A 26,465-nucleotide genomic window follows, 5' to 3' on the forward strand; every position below is an offset into this window, starting at 1 on the left:
ATATATATTTGTTTTTCAAGACAGGGTTTCTCTTTGTAGCTTTGTACCTTTCCTGAATCTCACTCTGTAGACCAGGCTGGCCTCGAACTCACAAAGATCTGCCTGCCTTTGCCTCCCGAGTGCTGTGACTAAAGGCATGTACCACCACCACCTGGCTGACTTGTATATTTTAAAATAATGAAAGTTTCCTGAAAGAAAGCCATGACTATCGTAGCCCAGGAATGCTATAATAGGAAATGTCTCTTGCCATAAGAGTCTTCATATTCCAAGGGCCATATCCCCGAGCGACCACCAGCTGCTATGTGCTGCCCGCCCCCCCTCCCCCCGCAAATGTTAATACATTAAAAGTATTTAGAGCCACATATGTGTTATAAGTGTTGCTATTCTGTGCATTACACATGCTTCTAGCGTTTTGCCTTTTCCCTTCACTTGTATTTGACATTAAATAATGGTTTAACTAATTTCTGCTTTTTTCTGTTTGCTTTGGCAACTGGGGATCTCTGAGCCCATTTACAATTGCCAGGCATCCTGAGCTCATTGCAGCCACCTGCTGTAGCTTTGACTTTCTAGTTGAATTTTTTTTTTTCTCTCCTTCTCAACTATTTCTTTAAAAAAATACTTGGAAGTGTGTTTTCTTTTTGTGAAGTTGGTTTACACATTTTCAGTGAGTAGGAGGGTTGAATAAGTGGACAGCCCGGGGCGTGTTTGACCTTATGCTGCGGGGAGCGTTCTGTGCCTGTGTAATTTTATCGTGTGGGACATCAGATAGTAGAGTCACGCTTAAGAAATTGCTTTTTCAGTGTGTATTTAGTACTGAAATACTCCACAGAGTAAATGTAGCTTACATCCTTGCAAAAGCTTTTTATCAGAGTGCATTATTAAAAAAGAATGATTTTCTAGTTGGAATGTTTTAGATACTTTTGTACCAGGGAAATTGTATTTACAGGTGGTACCAGTCACATCCTTAGGATAAGCTCTTGTGTATCTGCTGTCCTGGTTGATGTAATCACACTGGGCTTTTCTTTGGTGCCATATTAAAATAGAGAATAAAAGCTCCTTTCCATTCTTTTGGACTGCAGTACCATGCTTTGAATGTGGTAAATACTGATTTTATTACTATAGCGACTGCTGAGACCCGGATGCTTTCTTTACACATAGATTCCCAGGTGAGAAATCGCTAACATTTTTTGTTCAACAGTGAGAGAAATCACTTCGCACAGGAGCACAGCATGCATTTTCTTTTCATAGGATTCGGCTCTAGCATATATCTGTTAGAAAGTTAGTTCCTGATGGACTTTAGTTCATCCAAGTTTCTTAATGGTGCTCTGGCTACCATTCGTATTTGACATTGATTTTGATATTGCAGTGTACTTCATTTGAGATTTCTCTTGGTGATCGAATGCAACGTATTAAGTTGTTGCTGTTCAACTGTGGTCCTTCTAGAAGGCAGCTGAGTGAATTGGCTATTATACTGTGTTGTTGAGTGGCTTTAGTGTTAAGAGTCCAGAGTTAGGAGTCTGAGCTCATATTGTTCTTAAAATCCAGGCCACTGCCGCGTGTGTCTCAGGGTCTTGTGAATCCACGAGAACGCAGCGTTTGTGGCATTTGCGCACGGTTTCTTTTACAGTCAGACCTCTCAAAGCGCTTTTATTCCTGTTAGCGTGACACTGCCCTTTCCCATTGGCTAGCACATGGCTGTTCAGAGTCTTCCTCAAGCATGGCCTTGCCGTTGTGAGGATCATTCCGAGCTCTACTGTTTTCCCCTTGTCAATCACTTTTCTTTACTACGTTACACTAGCAACCTTCCCCTCAGTTCGTCTCATCTCTGGTCTGGTCACATGCTTACAGTTTTATTTTATTTTATTTTATTTTATTTTATTTTATTTTATTTTATTTTATTTTATTTTGATACACTTGCCCATTTCTTTCCCCTTTTCACTATCCTCTCCTTCCTTTGCTCAAGACTTAACTAGCTTTTCAGGCCTCTGTAACTAATCGGTGATGGCTCCCTCCCTGCTCTAAGTCTTTATGTCTAACTGCTTCCTTGATGCTTGAGTTGGTGATGCCATTGGTCAGACTATAAAACCCCGAAGTATGTTTCTCAAACTTGACATTCCCTTGTTTGGTTGATCTTGCCTAGTTACCCCCAGCAGACATTTAGATATCATTGAATCTAATCTTCCATCACATCGTTCCTACCACTTCCCACATCCAGTCACGTCTCAATTCCAGTGGCCACTTCTTTTTTCCCCTCTCCCTTAGCACTTCACTTTTAGTATTCTTGAATCCTTAAATTATCCAAACATGATGGTAAGTCGAGCCCTAGGGCCATCTGCCAACATTGCTAGCAGACCTTCAACGTGGAAGATACAAGCACTAACTGAGCTTTCAAAAAAAAATCAAAGCGAACTGGAGAGGGGAGATGTCGGCAGGCAATTCCGAAGAACATGTTGGACACAGGGAACTAGAGATTACTATGTGTAGGTCTTACTACAGAGGGAGGGAGGCCACAGGAGATCTCCCATCAGGTGTCTGAGATGAGACAGCGGACACTAAGATTTGGAAAAATGGATCCGAAGAGATAGCCAGATGTGGAGGAGCACACCTGTAATCTTAGCACCTGAAAAGCAGAGGCAAGTGGGTCCTTGGAGTTGCTGGCTAGCTCCCTCAGCCTAGTCATCAAATCCCAGGTCTCTGACTCAAAAACCAAGATGGGTGGCTCCCCCATAGCCACACCTGAGGTTGACCTATGCCTTCTACATACACATGCACATGAATCCCATACAGGACATGCGGGCGCACACACCCACACACAGAAGAAAAGGAGATTAAAAAATGGCTTATGACCAAAGTATTTAAATAGAGAAAAAGAGAAACTAAGCTGTCATTGTGTTCAAACAGGAGAAGGGTTGTCTTTTGGGAATGTTACTGTAGTATGAGAGGAAGCTAAAATACATCACAGACAACATGTGTTTCTTACCTTAATGTAAAGAAGACATTTTCTCAACTGGTGTATGGAGACCTGATTTCATATCATGTTGGATGTTTATATAGAAGCTGGAATCGTTTGATAAGAATATTATGGATAGGATTAGATTATTCTAAAATTTTTTTATTAGAGCACCACTATATTCCAGGCCACCCACATTGTATCAAGAGTGTGCCTCGGTATGATACTCAAGAGCTTCCTGTCTTTGCACTTTTAACTACAGCTTGAAAGTGTTTATAAAAAATATGCAGCCAAGGATAGATGGCTCAGTGGTTAAGAACACTGACTTCAACTCCAGAGACCAGGGTTTGAATCCCAGCACCACCTGCTGGCTCACAACCATCTATAACTTCAGTCTCAGGGAATTGGATGCTGTCTTCTGGCCTCTGTGGGCACCAGGCACATATATGGTACGTAAACATGCTTGCAGGGGAAACACCCATACTCGTAAAATAAAATAAAATAAAGAATATACAGCCTTATAGTAAACATCTAAATTCCCTTTCCAACAGTTATCATAATATATAATATCTGCATTTCTCTCCTAAGAATATTAAAATAGTTATTGAGAAATAGTTGCTTTTAGTATCTTATAAATTATATCTTATAATGTGCAGATTCTAGGTAGGAGGTATATAATCAGTTTTATTTATTTGTTCAAAGGCTGGTTTCATGAAAATTGCTCTATAAATACTTATTTTAGCAACTGTTATTATTAGGGGTTTGTATGAAAGTCTGCCAACATGATCCTAATATTTATATAATAGATCAAAATATTTTTGAAAAGTTTGGTCTCAACTGTGATCTTTGTTGTTTTAAAAATCCAAAATATACTTGTTATTTTCATTTATTGCAGCTAAAGTAGTTTCTATCGCCAATCTTTGTTTTTCTGCTCTTAATTAAAAAAACAGAAATTGATACACAAAGAATCACTATCTCATATTAATTAGTGAAGTAAAGTAAGAGTTTTAGGGGCGGAGATTGGGGAAGTTCCATTGATAAAACAGTGAAACTAGACCCTATGTGCTAGTTAAGGGTACTTAACTGGTAACTTGTTCTCACTAGTGATAGCAAGACCTTATTGTCATTATTTCCTGACTCTAAAGTAATTACAGATTCTTGCTTATATATTAAGTGATGGCAAGCTACTTTTAGAGCCTAGGCTTGTCATACACTTTCAGTAATTCAATAGAGTCAGTTATTAAGAAAAAAAAAAACCACTGATGGTCTGAATAATATCTCCATGAATAAGGAAATTAATGATTGGCTGATGTTATGCATTCAGGTTTACAGAAGTCTTGTTCCTGAGGAGTCTTGACTCAGGCGATGCAGGTGTTTACATGAATATAAAATTAGCAGCTATATTTAACTCTGATTTAATCTACTATGTTATGTGAAACCTGTTTGCCTCTGACTGGGACTAATTTCAAGTTAATGAGCTCTCAAAGGAGATTATAGATAGAGTGTCCCCTTTTAAAACAAAACCAAGGGTGGGCGCGTGGTGATGTTTTCTGTTGCTCTCTTTGTATCGGTTATCTAATTTGACTTAGGTAAGAAGCCATGAAAGGGCTGGGTATGGAGCTCAGTTACAGATCAAGGTTTTCCTCATCGCAGGGCTGATAACACGCACCTCACCCAGGGAGGGCCTGCAGCTGAGATCCCCCCCCCCCTCATCTTTCCTCCAGTGCTGTGACGATGGGTGTAGGTTGTCCTGCTAGACTTACTCTTTCTTATTCTAGATAGTTTGGTTTAAAAGTTATAGTAGTTTTACAAACACCCTGCATTGTGGTGGTGGAAATCTCACATGTGTGAACTGAGCATGTAGTGTGGATTCACAGAGGGTGTGCTTGAGGTAGTAAGCCTTGAGTCCCTTCTGAGTTGTCTTAGTTAATATTTAGACCCTCTTTCCAGTGATTTCCCTTTTAACTTTGGGCTAGTCTGACATCATCTCCATAATCATCTTTTCTGTGTTATGTGATCTTTTGTTCATCTACTCCTAATCTCAAAGGCTAAGTGACTGTATTTTGAGGGAGTTTGAGCTTCATACATGTGGCTTCTTTCCAACTGTAAACTGTGACAGCAGAGTTAGCTGCGAGATTATTGAGTGTCCAAATCTGCCCACTACTCCACTTTCTCAAAAACAAACAAGCCGGTTGGAGGTGGTGCACTACTTTAATCCCAGCACTTGGGAGGCAGAGGCAGGTGGATCTCTGTGAGTTTGAGGCCAGCTTGGTCTCCAAAGCGAGTTCCAGGACAACCAGGACTGTTATACAGAGAAACCCTCTCTTGAAAAACCAAACCAAACCAACCAAACAAACAAACAAAAACACCCCAACTCTACAGCTTCCCTTTCATCTCCTTCGAATGAGGAAAAAGAGAAAAGCTGCCAGCCTCCCTGGAAGTCTTGTTCTCCACTAATTGGTAGCCATTTTATTCTGAAATAAACTGTAGCCACTATTTTGAGGTAGAAAACATTAGTTTTTGTAATAGTATATTATAATTTATTGGTACAGTGATTATACTTGTGACTGCCATGTAAATGCTTTAAAATACTGTTCATTTAATATGGATTTTTTTTTTGTCTTGAGATCTAATTGAGATACCCACCCCCCTTATTGGGTATTCAAAGACCGCCTTTACATTTTTCTATGGAATTTTATAGACCCCAGAACTCCGTTTCATTTCTTCTTCCATTCTACATAATTGCATTGTTTCAGGAAAAAAAAATGATAGCTGATTGCCCTGGAAAATTGTTGGGTATGTGGATCTATGTTAAAGAAAGTGTGGAGCTAGGGATGGCGACTCACATCTGAAATCCTGGCCTTTCACAGGAGGATGGCAAATGTGAAACCAACCTTGTCTTGGGGTGAATCCATTTCTAAAGAAATATCAAAAGCAGCAACAACAAAATACTGCGTAATCACAGGGTCACGTTTCTAGAAGAAATGATGAGTCTAGTATTTGAAATGTGAGTGCCATTCACTTAGAATTAGTAGAAGAAGTCGAGGGGGGTGGGCTTGAAAAATAAACTTTAGATTTTCATTTACCAGAAAGACAAGGGGAATGCAGTTTGGGGGAAGTAGGAATGTATTTTTAAGGAGACAACAAATATCCAAATGTCCAAGACCAAGAACCAAAATATTGTTCACGGGAAAACTGAACAGGAACGAGTTTAACTTTCTCCAGTGAGAATAGGTTGAACTGGATCATTTTGATGAAAATGTGTTGCTTTCCATTTTCCTTGTGAATAATTTAATCATTAAAACTTTGTAATTAATCTTGCTGAATGAGTCTGAGCCAGTGTAATATTCCATTCTTTCACACAATTTTAAAAATAGTATTTGGATGTATGATTGAATCTTTGTCATTTGTAACTGGGTGTATTTGTAGTTTAGTTGTTTATTTTTTAATCTTACCGAAAAGGATACCGTCAATATTATGTCAAACGTATGAGAAAGCAGGGACATAAATGTGCATTAAGGCATGTATCCACACTGGCTAGAACCAGCCTATGTGTGTTAAAAAGCAAAATCCTGTGTAACATGTAGAAAACTAAGTGTTTGTAAAAGCTCCTGGTCCTCACGGTTTTATGCCTTTTAGGAATGAATTCTGAAATTCATATTGGAAATTCTTCAGCTAGTTCCAGTGGCTGTTGTTATGGTCACGTAGTATAAGAGATCAAAATAGTGTCGCCCTTGGGTTCAAAACTTTCCTAATCTGACGTGGATTTTTGACATGACAAAACGAAGTGTCTGACATGCATGGTCTTATTTCACTGATTAAGAGTTAAGAAGCAAATGACAATGTGACATTGTGCACTTTTACAAACTGCCAGTCTTTTAATCAAAATCCAAAGAAGCTGAGATCATGACAACTAGGAATTGTAATTTTTTATTTTTGCTTATTTGTTAATGGTGGCCCAATTCAAATCATTACCCCAGCAGTGTACAATTATAGTTTTCATGATATTTTCATTTCTTCTAAGTAACTGTATTATTTCATAATTCTTAGCTTACCAGAGAAGTTGACTTTATCTCTATCTTGCTAAATAGCGATAATGAATTTAAATCCAGTTGACACAGGATTCTCTAAAGCTCTGGGAATATGTCCATGCCAGTGATTAAGTTGGATTCCTGTTTCCAAGGAATTTTAATGTTTGAAGCTGTTATGAAATTATTTTTTTTCGGTCTTAACCTAACTACAGTTCATATTTTTATATATTGACCAAAATAGAATCATATCTTTAAAAAAATATATGAGACCTTGCATATTACTTAGTTATAAATTACTTTATTTTGAGCGTGTCTTTATGTGTATTGGCTTCAAAGTCCATCTCTTTATTTGATTTTAAAATTATTATTATTTGTTTATTGTTTATTATTATTATTATTGCCACTGTTTTGTGGGCCCAAGAGCAGGATCTTTCTTTCTACCAATACGTATGTTCCATAGATTAAAATCAGATTGAAGTCAGAAGTTTGCCTACTGAGCCTTCTCTCATTCCCTATTTCTTTATTCTTGTAAGGCTTTCCTCCAAAAGAATAAAGAAAATATAAACATTTAGATTAATAATGGACATATGATCCACACAGTCAAAGGGTGTTTATAAGGGTTGGTGATCTAGCTGTTAAAGTACAGATGGTCAGGCTGGGCGGTGGCAGCGCACGCCTTTAGTCACAGCACTCGGGAGGCAGAGGCAGGCGGATCTCTGTGAGTTTGAGGCCAGCCTGGACTACCAAGTGAGTTCCAGGAAGGGCGCAAAGCTACACAGAGAAACCCTGTCTCGAAAAACCAAAAAAAAAAAAAGTACAGATGGTCGGGCTCCAACACCCCCTTTAAACAAACAAACAAACAGACAAACAAACAAGGGAGAAAAAGCTGTGTCAGCCATGTGAGTGAGGCTTGGTTCTGGCCATGGCAGACAGTGGGAACCTAGAGTAGAGTTGGCTGTTAGGGATGGGAATAGAGAGAAAACAACTCTTTAAAGAAATCTGTGTCAGAATGGCGTTCCGTGGCCCATCACATTAAATCAACACATCTGCGCTGAGAGTGTTATTGAGCACACACTCCAGGAGTAGGTGCATTTTTCTCATTTTCTTAACTTGAAAACCCTTTATTTATCTCCAGCGTGGGTCACTAAACAGGTTCTGTTTTTCTTCATTAGACACAGGATAAGGAGGCCTTAAGTCTACTCTGCTAGCTCACTTTATACCTAACTTTGTCAGGTATATATCTCCTTTACATGATGAAAGAAATCCATGGCCATGCCACGCTACTTCATTCCCCTTGAGGAGTGATTGCAGCCTCTATTCTTCCCATCTTCTCAGCCTTCATTGATCATGTGACACGTTCACTTAGAGTGTGATGGACCCACATTTCTTGTGCCTAGGTTCAGGAAAACTTAATTTAAAATATTTGAAATTGTGTATGGGTTAATTTTCCTCCTTTTGCGTATCTCAGCTCACTGAGATGTTACTGGGTGCCTCTGTGGAGTGCAGCTATTTGAACAGAGAAGCAACTTAGAATCTTTGCCATTTTCCCATTTTTATAGTTTTTTAAAAGCCTTTTTTCCCCCCTTGATTTGTAGGAAGCTGCTCCAAAACACACCATATTAACCAAATACAAGCTTCATGCTCTCCCTGGGGGCTCCTTTCCTCTTAACTATCACAGTGCTCCTTTATCCTCTGTCATAATAAGAATCTAGAAGCACTATATTTTCCTAAATAAAGAAAACCTCTCATGCATAAAGATCCAAACTGGGAAAACAAATATACCAGAGGGTGACTTTTAATTTGACAAAAGACCTTCTACATGACAGCGAATTCCCCTGAAGATTACTTTTAAATAGACAATTCCCTTAGTGTGCTGAGAGTCACATTAAAAAAATGTCAACATTTTAAAGGCTTTTAAAAACAGGCCTGCACCTGTTCCTAATATTTTTATGTAAATGGTGAATATTTACAAGTGTGTCCCCATGGGATGGGTGAATGATACAGGTTTGTGAATTACTCATTTGTGCCAGTATTAGAGAAATAGGCACGGTGGTGGGTCTAGTTTTGCATCTCTGTTATGAGAAAGCACTGACCAAGAGCAACCTGTAGGGGTGAGGTGGGATGGGAATAGGCCATTTCAGTTTACACTCCCAGGACACAGCTCATCATCTAAGGAAGCTGAGGCGGGAAGGAACTTCAAGGCAGGAATCTGGAATCTGAACTGAAGCAGGAACCAGGAGAAGAAAGCTGCTTGCTGACTTGCTTCCCCTGACCTTCTCAGCTACCTTTCTTATATGGCCTAGGTTCACCCACAGTATTCTGGAGCACCATGCCCACATGAAGTAGGTTTTCCATGCACGGATGTATTTAACTGGATTCTTAAAGCACATGGAGTTTATAGCAGCCATCACCATAGCTTGTGAATCTGTTTGTTCTTTCTGAAATCATGGAATGAATGGTTTTTCTTACACTTTTTTAGCTCAGAATGTAAAAGGCCCTACAAAGCCATACCTGTGCTATGGAATAGTTGCCTAAAATACAGATGGCATCTATTGCAGCTATTCAGTTTCCATACATGGTATTGTTTGTGGCAATTAGCACTTACTGTGTAACACACACTCGTCTACTGATTTCTTGCTATCTCAATACAGCTCTATGCTGCTTGCCATGTTATTGAATAATCGCTTTGCATATAGTGATTAGAGCAGAGACAGGTTTTGTCCTCTCCAAGGTCACATGCAGGGTGTTGCTGGAGAGTTGCCAAGTTGGTACCAACTCGTCTTCGTTGCCCTTGTCCCCTTCCGTGTGTCCTCACCTCTAACCCTCCACCCTGAACCTTCCATTCTTGTCACAGTGGAACACACATATCAACTCACTCATTATTTTTCGATTAGAGTCAGCCCTCATTGGATTAAAAAATTGACTGGGAACAGGATGGAGACACCCCAGGGGAAACACATACAACTTCAAGATAAACCCTTTTCCCCTTTAATGTTAAAATTTAACTTTGCAGTGTTTACTCAACTGTCAGCCAAGTGACAAATCTACGTCAATTCGTGAGGGGGCAGCACTTTCTTTTCAAATTTAAAGTACGACTTAAAAAAAAATACAGTCCAATTAGGTTTTTCTGACATAAAGTCAAGCTTGAGTGGTTCATAGCAGGATGGGTATCTCTCTTTCTTGGGTGAAATTTGTGAGTAAGATTAGTAAAAAACCTTAGAGTAACTTGTGATTCCTCTTGAAACTTCAAAGTCAACTCTCAGAAATTTTTTTTGTTTGAAAGCTGCTTAGTGTATGAGTTGATTAATTTGTAATCTCATGAATGTTTGAGTCAACCCAAACCATGACTTTCTCTTCAATTATAGAATTACGTGGGTGTATAATTTCAATATTGTAATTACTTTTCTCCTGCAAAAAGTATTACTTGGTTGTCTATTTTGATTCTACAGCTCACTTAAGGGACAGATGAATATAATTTCATTTCTTTTCTCAAGGAACTTGCCTCAGCTTGGGGTTACAGAGAAGGTTAGAGCAAATAGATAAAAACAACCTGGCCACCCAACCAGCCACCATGTGATCCAATAAGGGACAATACATAGCACAGTGGAGAAGATGGAGTCCAGTGAGCAAAGGCAGAGAGAAAGTTAGAGGGTAAATCTTTGTACAGAAGGTGGGAATTGAGTTGACCTCACAGCTTAGATAAACTTTGAGTAGACAGAAAACACTGGGAAGATGTGATTTAAGAGGAGAGAATCTCATCCTTGGAGAAAACGTAGCCTGTATAGTAGGGGAAGTCATGAAGACTGTACTGTTGAGAGTGCTGTGGGGAGCAGTGTCTGGCTGTATGGAATCCCAAACACCAGGTGTCAACTCTGCCTCCTTTCTCCTTTTTCAGAGTTCTGGGAGTCCCTTGCCCATGCTAGAGAAGGACTCTTTCACTAAGCTACATCCTCAGTCCAAGCTATACTTTTCTAATTTCAGAGTCACTAGCCACATTTAAATTAAGCAGAAGATTAGTTCCTCAATGGCAGTAGCCAGCTTTCAAGGGATTGGTGGCTGTAGTACTTGCTGTGAGAATGTCAATAGCAGAGAATGTTTCCATATCACAGCAAGTCCTGTTGGACAACACAGTGTCCAGCGGCAATAGTTTTAGGTTGGGATATGGAGAACTGTTGAGCAGAGGATCTGGTATAATACTATAAACTGTGGTTTAATTTTAATGCTGTAAGCACAAAGCAACTGCCCCCTCGTTCCCCTCTCTTGTCTGTCTTCCTTTCTCCTTTACCTTATCCTTCTATTATTAATTGCTATTTTGTTGTCCAAGGACTGAACACAGTTTGCCAGTTTATTACATTTTGTATGTGTTTTTAAAAATGCCATGTTTAATTTACCTCCTAAAAAATACATCACTCATATGCTAATTCTGTAACCAAGGAAATAGAGGATGATGGGAAATAAGTAACTTTTTTTTAATTGAAATAGCTTTTGAGGAGAATTCAGTTTGGTTTTTCATGCTGGTCAGATGCAGAAAATGATTTGAGTCTAGAGACTGGGACAGGAACGATGCGATGTTGCGATCCTTTCCGGAGGTAAATTAATATTAAGATAGGGGGCTAAAGAGATGACTCAGGATGACTAAGATGTATAGAGATGACTCAGCAGATGTACTGTTCATGCAGAGGACCCGAGTTCAGTTCCAAGCACCCATGGGAGCTGGCTCAAGACTACCTGCAACTCTGGCTCCTGGGGACTCTGCACTCCTGACCCCCAGGGGCACCTGCATTCATGTGCACAAATTCATACACAGACCCGAATGCATGCACATAATCAAATCCTTAAAATTGGAAGTTATTTTGACACTTGTTTGAATGTAGGTGTACTTTTTGACCTTCTCAAGTTGTTTTAACGTTTTAGAATTTATTTTTAGATAATATAGACATAATGTGTATGACATTGATTTGATAATTCTGTCAGTTTCTTGCTTGTCTGCTATATGTGAGAGACTATTAGTATCTCTAGGGGACATATCCTCGAAGACACAGTGTGTTGCTATTTTAGGAATGGCTTCACTGCTGTGATAAATATTTTATTACTTAATATTGCTTTTTAATAATTTGTAACCAGTAATAAACTTTTATGTAATCTGTGTTTATTTTTAATATTTTGTTGCTAATAATAGTCCTACCAACTTGTAAACACTGTGGTTAAAAATGTGCAAAGATATTAAAAGTACCACATACTTGGCTTCTTAGAATAAGAGTTTCTATTAATATCCTAAACATTTATGAAAATGTAAGAGAACCCTGGCCCCTTAAATACTCAGTGTGGCCACTCTTGGTGTTGCCTGGGATTGTAGGAACATTTTGGTTATCCTGTAACTAAATCTATTCAACTTTTAATGAATTTTTGTTGCCACTAATGAGAAGTTATATGGTCCCAGTGAAGGACTTTCTTGATAAAAGTGTTTGCTCAAGTGTCATAGGGACATTCTACATAGAAAAACCGAGGCTCAGACAAAGGCTTATACAACCTGATTCGTGTCTGAGATAAAATGAATGGATATTGTACTTTCTTACTGATCTCATGAGAGATACACTATCTTAGGGCTGGGATGAAATATTACAAATGAGTAATCTAGTTCCGATATAACTTCAGTTTTAGTATCTCCTAATTAGTATGCTTTCTGGTCATTTTTCCGGAAGGATACGACCCTATGATTTGTAATAAGAAAATGATCTTCTATGCCTGTGGTTCTCAACCTGTGGGTTGCAACCCCTTTGGGGGGTGTTGAACAACTCTTTCATAGGGGCCACCTAAGACCATCGGAAAATGCAGATATTTACATCATGATTCACAACTAGCAAAATTTCAGTTATGAAATGGCAAGGAAAATAATGGCATGGTTGGGGATCACCTCAGCATGAGGAACTGTATTAAAGGGTCATGGCATTAGGAAGGTTGAGGACTACTGTCCTACCCACTGATGTTCTTACCATGCTGAGGAGTTTGTAGTTTTCACTGTAAGGTAATTAAGAGTAGAGGCACCACAGAGAGGAACAGCCAGTGGCTTTGGGGGTGAGAATAAGCTTGGAGAGGATGATATAACTCTTGCCAAATAAATTAATATTTCTCACAGTATTTCAAAGACACATTTAGATTGCACTTCAGTTTTCTAAATTAGTTTTATGCTTTTCAGTATTATCTAGTTTTTGTAGCATCCTAAATAATGTATATTGAATCTAGTGAGTGAGCGACTGTGTTAATGAGTGCAGACTTAGTTTTTGTATCTTAACAGGTCATTCCGATAACGCTAATGATCAATATGGGCGCTCTAATTTTGGTAAAAGTTGCGGTACAAATTAGACAATGACATCTCAACTTCATTATATGAATCTTTTCTTACATATAAAGGTACCGCCCTAAAGTACTAATCTAATAAGGTTTTTCCCAGCAGCAGTATTACATGACCTTCCATAATTATGATTTTTAATTGAACATGGGTAAAAAGTATCTTCAGTTTTTACTTTATAACCATTCCATATTCTAATTATACAGTTAAAACGGCATCCTAATCAAATTCTTTTTTTTTCCAATCAAATTCTTGATGAAAACTCTGCTTTCAACTCCCTGCTCTTGCAGTTTTTCCTTATGCAGAGGCAGAAATGACAGTCCTGAGCTCCACTCCCTAGCCCCAATATGACATCAGATGGCTGCTCACCATGTCATGGTACATTTCTCTCGGTACTTTTGTTTTTTCCAGTGGTAATCTTCATAGCACATCAAAGGTTCTGTCTCTCGGCAAGGCAAGCAAGGTACATGATATTTTCCTTTTGACTAAAATCACTTTGATCATACATGACACTGTTGTTTTCAGCTAACCTGTCTTTGGTGGGGCTGGCAGACCTTGCCTCCTCTTCTCCCCATACTAGGTGGGACTGCTGAGCCCCACTGGAGAGATGAAGTGATGCTTCCGGGGGCATGTACCCCTACACACAGAATGCATAGCATACAGTACCACTTATCAGATGATGGTCAGAAGGGAGGAGTACTGCCCTCTGTGAAGAGAGCAGCTAGAATGATATAGTGCCTAGACACAGTTATTATTTAAATAAGCAGGAGTTGCTGGTTACAGAGTAACTTTGCAGAACAAAAGGGCTTTGTCCTCCAGGCCTTTAGAAGAGGTTGCCATTTACAAACCGGGTTCTGCTGAGGCCCCCTTTTTTATTGAGGGCTGATTTGCTACAATGGTAGACCATCTGGCACTTCAAAACTTCTGAGACTTTCAGGGACAAAAAAATGATTGTGGGCAGTGTCATTAACTCTCAAATATAATGATGCCACCATTTGTGGGGTAGATGTCTACCTGAAAGGCTTAATATGCTTTGCTTAGGAACTTTCTAGTGGACTTCATTTGGTGTGAAAAGAGTAATAATACATGTGATGGTTAAAAAAATTAATTTAAGAAGAGACTTTAAAATAAATCTCATTTATCATTAATCATCTCTACATCTCTGTCTGAGTGATATCCATTATTGCTATCTTATAGATCTTTCCAGAATTGTCATAGATTATTCTTACACAAAGCATCATTACTCTTCCCGCCTTTAGGGATATTCCTATGGCCTATTTCTATATATGTATTCGATACTTACTTATTTGCTAGCTCATCCACTTTCCCATGGCTCCTCACCATCCTACTTGGTGAATCGGCCATCATTTCTTTACTCATTTCCTGTTGATAGATAGATGTTTAGATTGTTTTCAGCTTTTGGTGGTGTCTAATAGGCCTTATTGAGCATTCTTAAGCACATCTTTGTGAATTCCTGTGGATAGAATTTCTGTGTCAAAGATGGTAACATTTAAAATTCTCCTGTCTCCAGACTGGGAAGGTTCTAGTAATTTTCAGGAAATGGAGAGGTTTAGCCTAGTTCTACCAGACATAGAACTTCATTTTCTCATCAGCCCACGGTTTTCTTACAAGCTGCCTCACTTCATGGTCTGCGTTCACTGCCTGTGTTCAGTGGACCATGCCGGGAAGAAAGAAAGGCACACTGTAGAGCTCAGTGGTTAGAGCACTTCTAGAAGGAAGTGAGGGAAAGACACAGCATGTCAATCAGAGCGTGGGAGGGGAAGGGAGAGAGAAACCAAAAGCAAAAATTACGGTCTCTATCTTTTGAGGAGCCATGTTTATGCTTCATACGGAAAATACGTAGACTGGCTATAGGTGCCACAAGTGAAGGATAGTCATGCTTAGGAATTTCAGGTCGATTTGGGTGCGGCTTTACAGAGTTCTGAGTAAGTTAGTAAGCAGGGAGCTGGCAGGAACATGGTGAGAGTTGAAACAGCAGCTCAGCTATGATTCTGTGAGCCAGAAGAATCCTGAAGACTCCCGGGCTTCATATTAGAAGCAGAAGTTGAGCTGATCTCCTGGGGGTTAATTTGACCTTTTCCTGTGTTCTCTGCCTGTTCAGTTCCCCAAGTACTTATTCATAGTGCAGGAACAACGTTCTTCTGAAACAAGTACCTGTTTTTTTGTTTGTGAGAGAAAATTCTACATGTAATTCTGACATTTCCTTTACTGCTAGTTAAGTTTTTATTTTTCATTGTGACTTTTATTTCCTAAACCTCGGCAGGCCTGCCAAGTTGGCAAAGCTTTATTAAACCTCTAGAAGAGTTTCTAGTCTTCTTCCTAAAGCCCATGGCATGGCTGCATCTCCCCCTCAAACGTCAGTAGACATCTGGAGTGCTGATGCTCGGCCACCTGAGATCATTCACTCTTGCCTGATGCTGCATCCTTTTCAGGAGGATAGAGTTTGGGAACATTAACTTGTCTTGGAATTATTTTGAGTCACCTAATAAAGTGCTCTCTGAATCCTTAAACATTTGGAGGATGCTGGAAAGCTGACCCCGGCACCTGGCTGGCTAATTCAGAAATGGATCAGCTGGCGAGCATGCCCCCGAGCCCCTTCCCCACCCACCCATTCTCCTGAGGAAGATAAAAGCTCTTTGTGCCCTTCGACATCCCTGCTAAAATCTTCTGGCCCTGTACTATGGGAACGCAGAGTATTGAATTTGTTTGTCTTATGAATGATATTTTTTTTATTTCCCAACAACCACCCATATTATTATCAAAATAGATAACAGCATTTATTAAGGTGGACATTATAAAATCAGACCTTGTGTACAGTCATATTGCCCAGCTTCCCCGGATGAAAGGAGACTTCACCCCTTTCATCAGGGGGCTTAGGCCTCCATCTCTTGGTTGAACTTTCTGCCCTTTGGGGCTGTATATTACCTTAAATAGCTTGCAGCTGACAGGCTGCGCTGCTGGCCCAGGCGAACTGAGGCACCCTAATGGATGGGGTAGCCTCTCCTAATGGAACCACAGTGATGGGAGACAATGAGGAGAACTCTCCCATCACGATCAGGGCCTTGGAGCTACTTTATTATTTTATTTTAGCTCCTACCTCCAAGTTAGCACGGTTATGGAGAGGAGAAATGAGGTTATTTGATTCACAAGAAATAAGCAGTCTTTCCTTGAGTTGGAATGGGATGACGGCAGGGAAAGCGCTCTTGTCCATGCCTGAAGCTGTTCATTTTGGTAACAAGTGAGTCAGCTGCAGTGTACCAATTTATCCATGGTCACCTATTGACCTCCATATGCTTTGCTTTAGTGGCCCCGAAAATGTCTTTCTTTTCTTTATGTCTGTTGTGTTGGCCACTATCAGGCGAAATCTGCTAGGTTTTATGCAGAAAATATACGTTATCATTGCATTTTTTAAAATGTAGACTTGGGGTTTAGAAGGAAGGAATACTGAAGAGCCACTCTAGGAGAAAATACCATTTTTTTTTTGTTCCCAGGAAAGCCTTTCTTTAATACTAAAAATCTCTTGTTGCTTTCATAAAAATTACAAAGAAGTTATCTTTTAGCAAATTATATGCAACACAGTTTTTAAATGTGGAATGTTTCTTCGTTAGCCTAGCCTTTGGAAGTTCATGCCAAAGCCATACAGATTTCTTCATTTTGACATTGGAATGTGGTTTTTAATTAGGTAATTTGGATTTGGATTTTATTGGTTGGATTTTCCTGTGTTTCTCCATAGTTCTGGAGATTTCCTTCACTTTCTCGTGGAACTGTATGCTTACTTTTGAAACATGATTAGTTAGTAAAGATTCCTGGGTTATTCAGGTTGATCTCTGATAGGAACCGGGAGTGTGGAGTGTATTCCCACTCTTGAGGATTAGTGAGCAATTTATTTGCACACTAGTTTAAACTGAGGAAATGTCAACTGCTTCAAATGCCACCATCCAATTTGTTGTCTCTCTGGTGGCTTTTTAATTTCACTGGAGACTTCTATAGGATTTATAAGATTTACAGAAGATAATGTATCAAAGAAAAACTTGGTGCAAAAAGGGGGTATATATCACAGAGATGGTATTTCATGGACTGAATTTAAACAGAGAAAATAGCATTACCGGTATATAGGAAGCAATTCAGTACATTTATATTTTACAAGTCTTGCTTTTAATGTCTCCTTACCAAACTGTGAATTACAGGCCGGAGAGGTAGCTGAATGGCCCAGCACTTCCTCACATAAGGAAGGCCTTGGATTTGGTTGTTTAATACCAAATAAATAAACAAACAAGTAAACATAACGTTTTAGGTTTAATGTGATTGCATTGTTTAATTCAAAGGGAGAATTCAGAGATTGGGACTAGGCAGATTGCCTGGCCATGAAGAGTGAATACTGCCCTTGGTGGGCGGGGGGGGGGGGGGGGGGGGGGGGGGGGGGACATCCAGGCCAGGTGGCTCACAACCTCTTGTAATTCCATCCCCAGCAGACCCAATGCTTTCCTCTAGCCTTTGTGGGTACTCGTACTCTCAAGTGCATGTGCACTTAAAGATAATCACAACAGGAATTTAGAGATGCCTTGGTAGTGACTCCCCTTCTTGGAGTGCTCCATGTTGAATCAAGATCCCCTGGTTTGTCCTCACCACCTTTGCCCCCTGTGCCATCAAACTAGGTTTCCCTCCATCTCTGATAGATTTTGTTTGACCTCCGTGAAGAGATTTCTATCTCAGTACCCCCTCTTCTTTCCTGGCCGAGGATGGCAACTCTGAGAATGGGCGTTGGTCCAGAGGAAGCAGCTTTGGGATGTTCTACTGCAGAGCGGACTGGGACAACCTTCTTTATCCTTAACCTGTGCAGAGCACATGCACTTATCTCGCTCATTAAAGTGTCTCCTTTGGGGGGATCTGCCCTAGAAAGGATGCTGTTTAATATATCTCTTGACCTTTATTCTTGTGGAGGGCTACAGGATATCTGAGGCACTTCTTCGGGCACTGTGCTGCTTGGTCTGCTGTAAAACCCCCTGAAGTGCAAGAGCTTGCTTGCTTCTGCCGTCCTAATGCCTGTTGCTGGGTAGAGTCTTTGCAGTTCCCTTTTCTGATATGTGTGCATGGGGAGAGGCCTGTTTGCACACGTAGCTCACGGTCCTGCCGCAAGCACTCTGGGTGGTAGCTGGACGTTTGCCCAGCTGAGAGAGGTTGCTCTTTTTCTCTCTCTCTCCTTTATTTATTTATTTTTCCGTGGTGGTGATGACAATGTTGGTGGTTTCTTTTGTCTTGAATTTATGTAAAAAGTTTATTTGCTGCTGTTCAAAGGTCTCTCAGCATGTGGCCTGAGCTCTGGCAGACCGGGTCCCATGGTTAAGCTAGTTCCTGAGAATGAGTCTCCTGGGTTTCTGAATGTTGGTACCTCACTTCTGTCAGTTCTGCTTTGAGCCACACTGCAGATTAGTTTTTCTCTAGATTTTCCGAATAGTGGTTAGAGGAAGTCGAGAGTCTCTGAGATCCAAAGTATCTCTTTATCCATCTGAATCCAGTGCATTGGAAATCACATCAAGCCATTTTGCCATGGGGGACATGTAGACTTTTTTTTTAATGAATCAATAATGAAAATATTTTAAAAGCTTGTTAAATTTCGTATAAACGGACATATGTAAAACACATGCTATTGAAATGCTGCTGTGAAAATAAGGAGGTGGGAAAATCAGAAACATGAAGCAGTGATGGATACTCATTCCTGGCACATTCTTGCTCTTCTCTGATGTGAAAAGGAACCTCTTCCCCCCCCCCCCATAGGTTTAAATGGGTGCTAACAACTCTGATACTCAAGAAATTGAAGTAGTCCCTGGGGGAAGGATGTTCTGATTTTAATGTGTCTTCCCAACCTTTGGCTATTAACTTGATATAAAAAGTAAACTTAGTTGTATTAACATCATTCCGTTTGTAATGTGTCACCATTAAAATACTGTTTATGGTAAAATCCTTCGCACAGCTAGAGAAAGATGTTTCCTATGGACATTCCTGCCATTCTTAGCTTTTATTGCTATGCTAAATAGCTATGTAAAGCCAAAACGGCAGAGCTGTAGGATGCCTGGGACCAGGACCAAGAAGATCTAGTTCGTTCTGAACTTTTTCTTCTCAAGTCACCACACCTGAAACTTCATGCTTCTCTGCCACCAAGGTGGGAAGTAAGTTCAGTGTCATCGGCTGTAAAAATTAGAGTATTCTCTCTCGGGTTGTGTCAGTATCAAGTTCTCCCTAGGAAAACAGTCTGAGTGACTTTTTAATAAGATCAAAGAACTTTAAAAAAGTATTTTCCTCGTCATTTTGCCTTTACAGCCCTTTTTATTTTCTTTGCACAAATAATGGAATTAATCGAGCCCGTTTTCTTTTGTGGCTGGTATTGTGCGGCACGCCCACTCCCTTTTCTTTTCATGGGTGGGCTCCCAAGGGGAATATGGATCCTGGGGTCTATTCAGGACTAAGACAATGTAAAGGATACTGTACTGAAGTTTGGGGCCGGGAGGCCTCCAGGAAGTGGGAGTAAGCTTCAGTGAAGCTGGGTGAGGGGTGGTGGAAAGGAGGGAGGATGCTGATTAAAATAATAAACAAGGGCTGAGGAGAGAGTCGATTGCCACAGTGCTGGCAGATCAGGTCTGGGAGTCACTGGGGCCGCTGCAGGCTCCTCTCGGCAGCTGCGCACCCTGCCCTGCGGAGGGCATCATGGGATTTGTCTCAAGACCTTTCCTCCGGACCCAAGCCAAGCAACTTTGAAAACTTTTAGCTCCGCGGCACTGACAGCATATCCTTTAGGCTGAGCTGAAGTGGGGAAGCGGAGAGAAACTAGCTTGGTGGTCACCATAGCAACTCAGCCTGCGGCTGCTGTCTGGGAGAGTGGGAACCGGTGGTCTCCTGTCTCGGGTTCTTTGGCGTTTCTTCAGCTAAGAGCAACACTCCTGCTTACTGGAATTCTACATAAGTCGTGCTGTTTGGAAACTGGCTCTTTACCCAGATTTTTTCCCCCCTCCCTTTCTTTCTTTTTCTTCTTGAAGCCAGTCTGAATGGAGGAAGTTGGTAATGCTTGGCTTTTTTTCCCTCCCTTCTCTCTTTCAAGTTTCCAGGCTATAGCTCTTTCCCCCGCTTCCTTTCTGCTGTGTGTAATTGAGACCAAACTCTAAGCCTGGGCTCAGGAGAGAAGAGCGGTGGCCTGCAGGTCATTAGTGAGGCGAGCAGAAAGAGACCCTGGGCGTCTCAGGGCAAAAAAGGAGACCATGCCAGCCTCCTGGAGCACCGCTACGAGAAAACACAGAAGCAAGTCTCTGCCTTCCGAGCTCCGAAGTCCGTGAAAGTCCGCGGACCCAAGGTGGGGTGGCTAAAATGTCCCAGCGCAAGCTGCTGATGCTCGTGGGCCACCACCGCTCAAGGGCAGGGATTGTAAAGGATTTTACAAAGGATCTGAAAGTATAGCTAGAAAAGATACGGGTTTTAGAAGTTGGACGCTGTTGTCTGAAGGAAGTTTGCCAGGAGGATGTAGGCTTCAAGGGCTCCCGGACGATGATTGGTCTGAACTTCGGCTTACGAGAATTGTTGACAAAATTTGAAAAGGTACGCAGAAAGCAAACTTCACGGACGCACTTTTTCCTTTCCCCCATTTCGGCTCTCCTCTTTCTTCGTCTTCCTCCTTTCTTCTTCTTCTTCTTCTTCTTCTTCTTCTTCTTCTTCTTCTTCTTCTTCTTCTTCTTCTTCTTCTTCTTCTTCTTCTTCTTCTTCTTCTCTTCTCCTCCTCCTCCTCCTCCTCCTCCTCATTCTTCTTCCCCCCCTCTTCTCATTCTCCTTCTCCCTCTTCCTCCTCCTCGATTGTTTAGTGTTAACTTATAAAGCATTTTCGAAATAGCTTCTTTGAGATTATGTTTTTAGGAACACAGTTATTTTTCCCCCCTTGGTCAGGACGAGTTCTGATGCTTGTCAGCTTTAACATTCCACATCAGAGGGGATGGCTTATATTCAAGTCAGCTGGTAATTTAATTGCAATTTATTTGGGGGAGAAAACAAAACAATAGCCAAACCCAGCAACAAACACTGGGTTTGGGTGCCAAAGCCTGACTTCATCAGGCCCGCGTTCTCTGTTTTCCATGCCCCTCAGGTCTGTTGATCTCTCGGGCTGCTGCTGCTCAGCCTGTGCTTGCAGCCCTGTCTGAGGACCCAGTTCTGAGCCCAGACGCTGCTGCCCCGTGGTAATGATGGCAGATCTGCTGTCAGGCTTTTCCTTCAGACGCTCTGTTTTTAAAAGTGGATAGGGTTTAAGGCTTGGTTGGATTAGTAGTTTTGCATTTGGCATCCTCTCTTCCCCCAAGGCTCTTGGCACACCCCAGGGTGGAGCCCTGCCTGCAGAAGGCTACCTCCTCACTTTTAGAATTAAACAAAGCAGAAACCATCCCGTGCCAGTTAGTGGCTTCCTGAGTGCCAGTCTTGTTCCAGTCTCTGCTCCTTAAAGGATCGAGGAGAGAAAGAAAAGAAAGAGGCAGAGCCCTTTATCCCTTCCAGCACAGATGACCCTGTTTGTCAACTGTTAAATATGTGCTCCGGTTTTCCCCCACTGTTCACTGAAAGTACAAATATAAGCAAGGCTCTGTTGAATCATTCAAAGAATTAATAGGCTTTTTTTTTTTTTTCTGAGGAATAACAACTGCCAGAGGAAAAAGATGCAAAAAGTGATACCACTTTAAAAGGTGCTGGACATTTTCCTGAACAGTTACAGCCATCTTGGCCTCCCAACAATGGGAACAGAACGTCAGGAGTGTGTACAGAAGGAAGAAGTTGGCCCCTTCTTGCAGAGTGGCTGTTCCCTGACTCTCTTTGCACCCCAACTGTTGTAGCGGGGCTTTGAGTGTAACATGGGGCAGACTTTGACCTATTGCTTTCATAGTCGTTAAGCATCTGAATTCTGGAGAGCAAGGGTTGGCTCGCAGTGGGTTTGCTCGCCGCTTGGAAGGGGCCTGGAAAGGAAAGACTCTTGTCCTTATAGCACCTGGGAACAGCAGGTGACACACTTTATGGCCATAAAGAGGTCTGTTGGGTCGTTTTCTGCAGATTTTGTCTCTTTCATCCTAAAAAGGTGTAGAGCGTGTGTGACATGAATAAAATTCATGCTTGCACCCCCCCCCCCCCGCAGTAATTATGGTGCAATCGCTGGACTTTTGAATTGTAATTGCTGCTCTTAGTCTTCAAGCTTAGGTCAGGTAGCTGAGGTGAGCAACCTACTTTCTTAAGCCTCTGGGCCACTTTGTGGGTAGAGTGAGATGTTCTGGTGTTGGTAGGCTTTCTCTTTCAACCCCCAAACCTTAGTCTCTGAAGGTGTCTTAGTCCTGTTTTTACATTAGTAGTTGACTTGGCAGTCAAAGGAGGCGTATGTCTGTTAAAGGCTTGATTTGGAATTTTCCTCCAAGGGTAGATTTCAAAGAAACGGTCCTGCTTCCATCGAGTATGGAGTTTGTCTATGCTTCCTTTTGCGGGGGACATCTTCAAAAAGCCCCGGTGAAAGTGACACCTTTATGTGTTTCACCAGGAGGAAGTCATCATCCACGAATGTGCATTTTTCCAGCTCACGCCTTTAAAAAAAAATCCTTTGTCTGTTTTCACAGAGCTGTTTCATTTATGGAGCTTATGCTCCATTAAGTCCTTGCCAGGAAAACTGGAGTTCTGGAAAGATTTCCCCACTTCACACCTCTCAGATTCAGCTACCTCCTTTTCTCCAACTCTGAAAGCAGCTCTGCCATTTCTATGGAAAAGTGTGAACTATTGTAATTGGAAAGCTATGGGTGCTGGTGCTGTCATGTGCAATGGTGGACTCAACTCCCATTACCCCATGGGGTGCAGAAGCTGACCTATTACATGCATTGGTGGACTCCCTTTATTCTATGGAATACAGAAGGTGACCTACCATATGCAATGGTGGACCCCCTTTATTCCATGGGATACAGAAGCGGACCTAACTTGTGCAATGGTGGACCCCCTTTATTTCATGGAATACAGAGGTGGACCTACCTTGTGCAATGGTAGACCCCCTTTATTCCATGGGATACAGAAGTGGACCTACCTTATACAATGGTGGACTCCCTTTATTCCATGGGATACAGAAGCGGACCTACTTTGTGCAGTGGTGGACTCCCTTTATTCCATGGGATACAGAAGCGGACCTACCTTGTGCAATGGTGGACTCCCTTTATTCCATGGGATATAGAAGTGGTCTTACCTTGTGCAATGGTGGACTCCCTTTACTTTCAATTCCCTTAGTTCTCTCATCAGTATTGGTTGTAGATTGAACACTTGCCTTAGTGATGTCATCCTTTTCATAACAGCAGTTATAACTGTTCAATCAGATGGTAGGTTATCACAATCACATGTTGATTTTGCTCTATTTTTGAAGCCATTTGTGGCTTCAATGAATCCAAGAATCAATATCGGGATAGTGGATACAGATCGTGATATGTTTGGTAACTGAGATCAGTGCTTGGTAGGTTACCCAGTGATGACTAATAGTGAGAGATAAACTTGTTAGATAATTAAGATTCCTGAATGGGATGAAAGCAAACCTTCTGCCTACTTTTTACAGCAGAGGAAGAGGAAGAGGAAGCCACATTATTTTTAGAGAAGTCCAGTGGTATTATTGTTTTCATCCATAGTTGAATCTTGCAAATGATTGAACATCTACTCCCGAGATACGTTCCAGGATTGTGATTTCCTGCAGCGTGGGCAGGTGGCACTTGGAACCACCATGTTATGAGATCCTGGTGACCCAGGAGGCAAGAAGTATTCTGGTACACATAGAGATGCTCATCAAAGATTGGGGAACCATAATGGCTATTTGGCTATTCAAAATCTGATAGAGGAGGAACCTCTTACCAGAGGAAAAGGACCTTACAATAAGATGGAGCTGCCAACAAGCATGTCTGTCTGTAGCCTTAAACCACCCGAAGCAGCCGTGTGCGTGAGCCTTAGGATGACTGCACACCAAGCTCACATTGATAGATATTCATCAGTGTTTTCCTTGCACATACTTCATAAAGGAAGCATCGTGGCTTTAGTGACATGCTGTCCTGCTGGAGCCCCTTGCATTGTGTACGGTTGTTTATGTCCCTTAATTATACAGAGGACTCAGTAATGGGCAGTTTAGCTCAGTGACGTTTTAAATGACTATCACCTTTATTAATATTTGTAGCCCCGCTGCTAGATGATGAATGATAATGGCCATCCTAAGGGTTTTGTTTTTGTTTTTAATTGACGGATGATAATCATACATCTTTATGGGGTGGTATGTGACATGTTGCTACATTTATATATTATGTCATGATGAACTCAGGCTCTTTAAGCTATCCATCATCCGAAGCATTTATTATTTTGTTGCTATTCAGATATTCAGAATCTTCTATCACAGCTTTGACACGTATGATACAATGTCATCAATTATAGTCTCCTTCGAGGGTCCCTTACTATGTGTCTGGATAGCAGCATTCTTTTGTCGACTTTTTAAAGGAAGACGCTTTTTGTAGTGGCAACATAGTCACAAACCCATATAATGTATCTTTATACCACTTACCTCCTTAAGCATGATGCTAGTATTTTAAAAGCTGTAAGAGAGCCACAGTTCATAGGTAGCACTCTATCATGATAAAGAAGGCATGGCGGCCAGAGTGGTTCTGTTCCCTCCTTGTGGTCGCTAGCTAGGATGCTTTGCTCATAGATGGGCAGGTCCAACATCAGAAAAAGCTGGATTGGAGGTAGGAAAGTGGGGCCAGGTTATAATGCTCAAGGCTGTCACCTACATCCTCTGTGGGGCATTTACCCACCACCCCCACAGCTTCCCAGAGTTTTCTTGAGTGCGATCAGCAGGAAATATTAGATAGAAGGATTTATAGCGGAGAATCTTGTGGAGATAAACAGATAGAAAATAAAGGATAGCCTCGAGAGGGCCTGGAACCTATTCCAACGGGCCCCGACTGTCTCTGCCCCAGGGTTTTTATAGAGATGCCAAGGGGTGGAGCAAAAGACCTCCTCCCCCAGCACAGCCAAGTGCAGGCCATCTCAGACACCTGCACTCAGGCCCGTGGTCCTGATCATCCTCTATTCGGACCTGCTGGGTAAAGCCACGAGGAACCCCAGAACGGGCTCCCACAATCCTCCAGAGAGACCCTACCTCTTAAAGTCTTCATGACATTTCAAAACATCTCTAGTCGGTTTTAAATACATAAATCTATGGGGGGGGGCATTCACATGCTTGGTTCACAAGCAAACCAGGAGGAACAAGGCAGTAAGCAGCATTTCTCGGGGGTTTCTGCTTCAGTTCCCACATCCAGGTTCCTGCCCTGACTTCCCTCAGTGATGGATTGTGACCTGGGAGTGGTAAGCTGAAATAAATCCTTTCCTCCCCAAGTTGGTTTTAGTTGGTGTCTTGTCCAAGGAACACAAAGCAAACTAGAAAAAAAGTTTTTCTACTCCATGATCTAACATACATTTCCATCATAAAATAAGGGGGGAAGAGCATTAAAATTGATTTCTGAATTTGTAAAGGTTTCTGTCAGTACTGTCAACCTGACTGTCAAAATGAGATGCTAATGTTAAAATATGATGCAATAGCTTGATTGAAAGTTGCATGACTAATTATTGGAAGAAAATGTCGTATTAATTAATAGCATAATTGCAATCAATAAGTAATTGAATAACATTACAACTTACAAACTGTGAAAACATGCTTCTGACTTGACTTGTTTATTTTTCTTTGGAAAATATCTGGATCTTTTTTTTTTCAAGTTATGAATCTCATGTTTAAAACAAAAGGTTCTGGTGATAATCCTCCAGTGTTTTTTTCCCTCTGTCTTCACTGTCTCTTAGATCCAGCGTGACTTTTAAAAGGCTCGCTGGATTTATTTCCCTCTGATGAGTTGCTTTGTTTATTTAACCCAAGCTCTGGGACAGACTCGGGAAGTAATTGCCAACCTCCCTTTTCCACCTTCGGGACAGGGATCAACATCCTCCGAGGAAACATTGCTATAGCCATATAGGGTTAGAGAAATAAACCATGCAAAAATAAAGTTGTGTCGACTAGTCTCAAAGAGGATGCATCTAGTCTAGCAAGGGT

The 26,465-nt window shown here is 41.2% G+C and overlaps 1 protein-coding gene across 14 annotated transcripts in view; it reads left to right on the forward strand.

The window, feature by feature from the left end:
* The window catches only part of Utrn (utrophin), a 507,746-nt gene that overhangs the window by 318,493 nt on the left and 162,788 nt on the right, over positions 1–26,465 (forward strand). For 3 of the 14 annotated variants that reach the window (XM_076552753.1, XM_016002912.3, XM_076552754.1), the window contains exon 1: positions 20,212–20,935. The exons of the other annotated variants lie outside the window; for them this stretch is intronic. In XM_076552753.1, coding sequence (XP_076408868.1) covers positions 20,885–20,935 — 51 coding nt within the window. In that variant the 5' untranslated portion in view covers positions 20,212–20,884. Of the gene's footprint in view, positions 1–20,211; positions 20,936–26,465 lie in introns of those variants that run through there. 14 annotated transcript variants of the gene reach the window in all.

Source organism: Peromyscus maniculatus, chromosome 16 (genome assembly GCF_049852395.1).
Source record: "Peromyscus maniculatus bairdii isolate BWxNUB_F1_BW_parent chromosome 16, HU_Pman_BW_mat_3.1, whole genome shotgun sequence".
Lineage (NCBI taxonomy): Eukaryota > Metazoa > Chordata > Mammalia > Rodentia > Cricetidae > Peromyscus > Peromyscus maniculatus.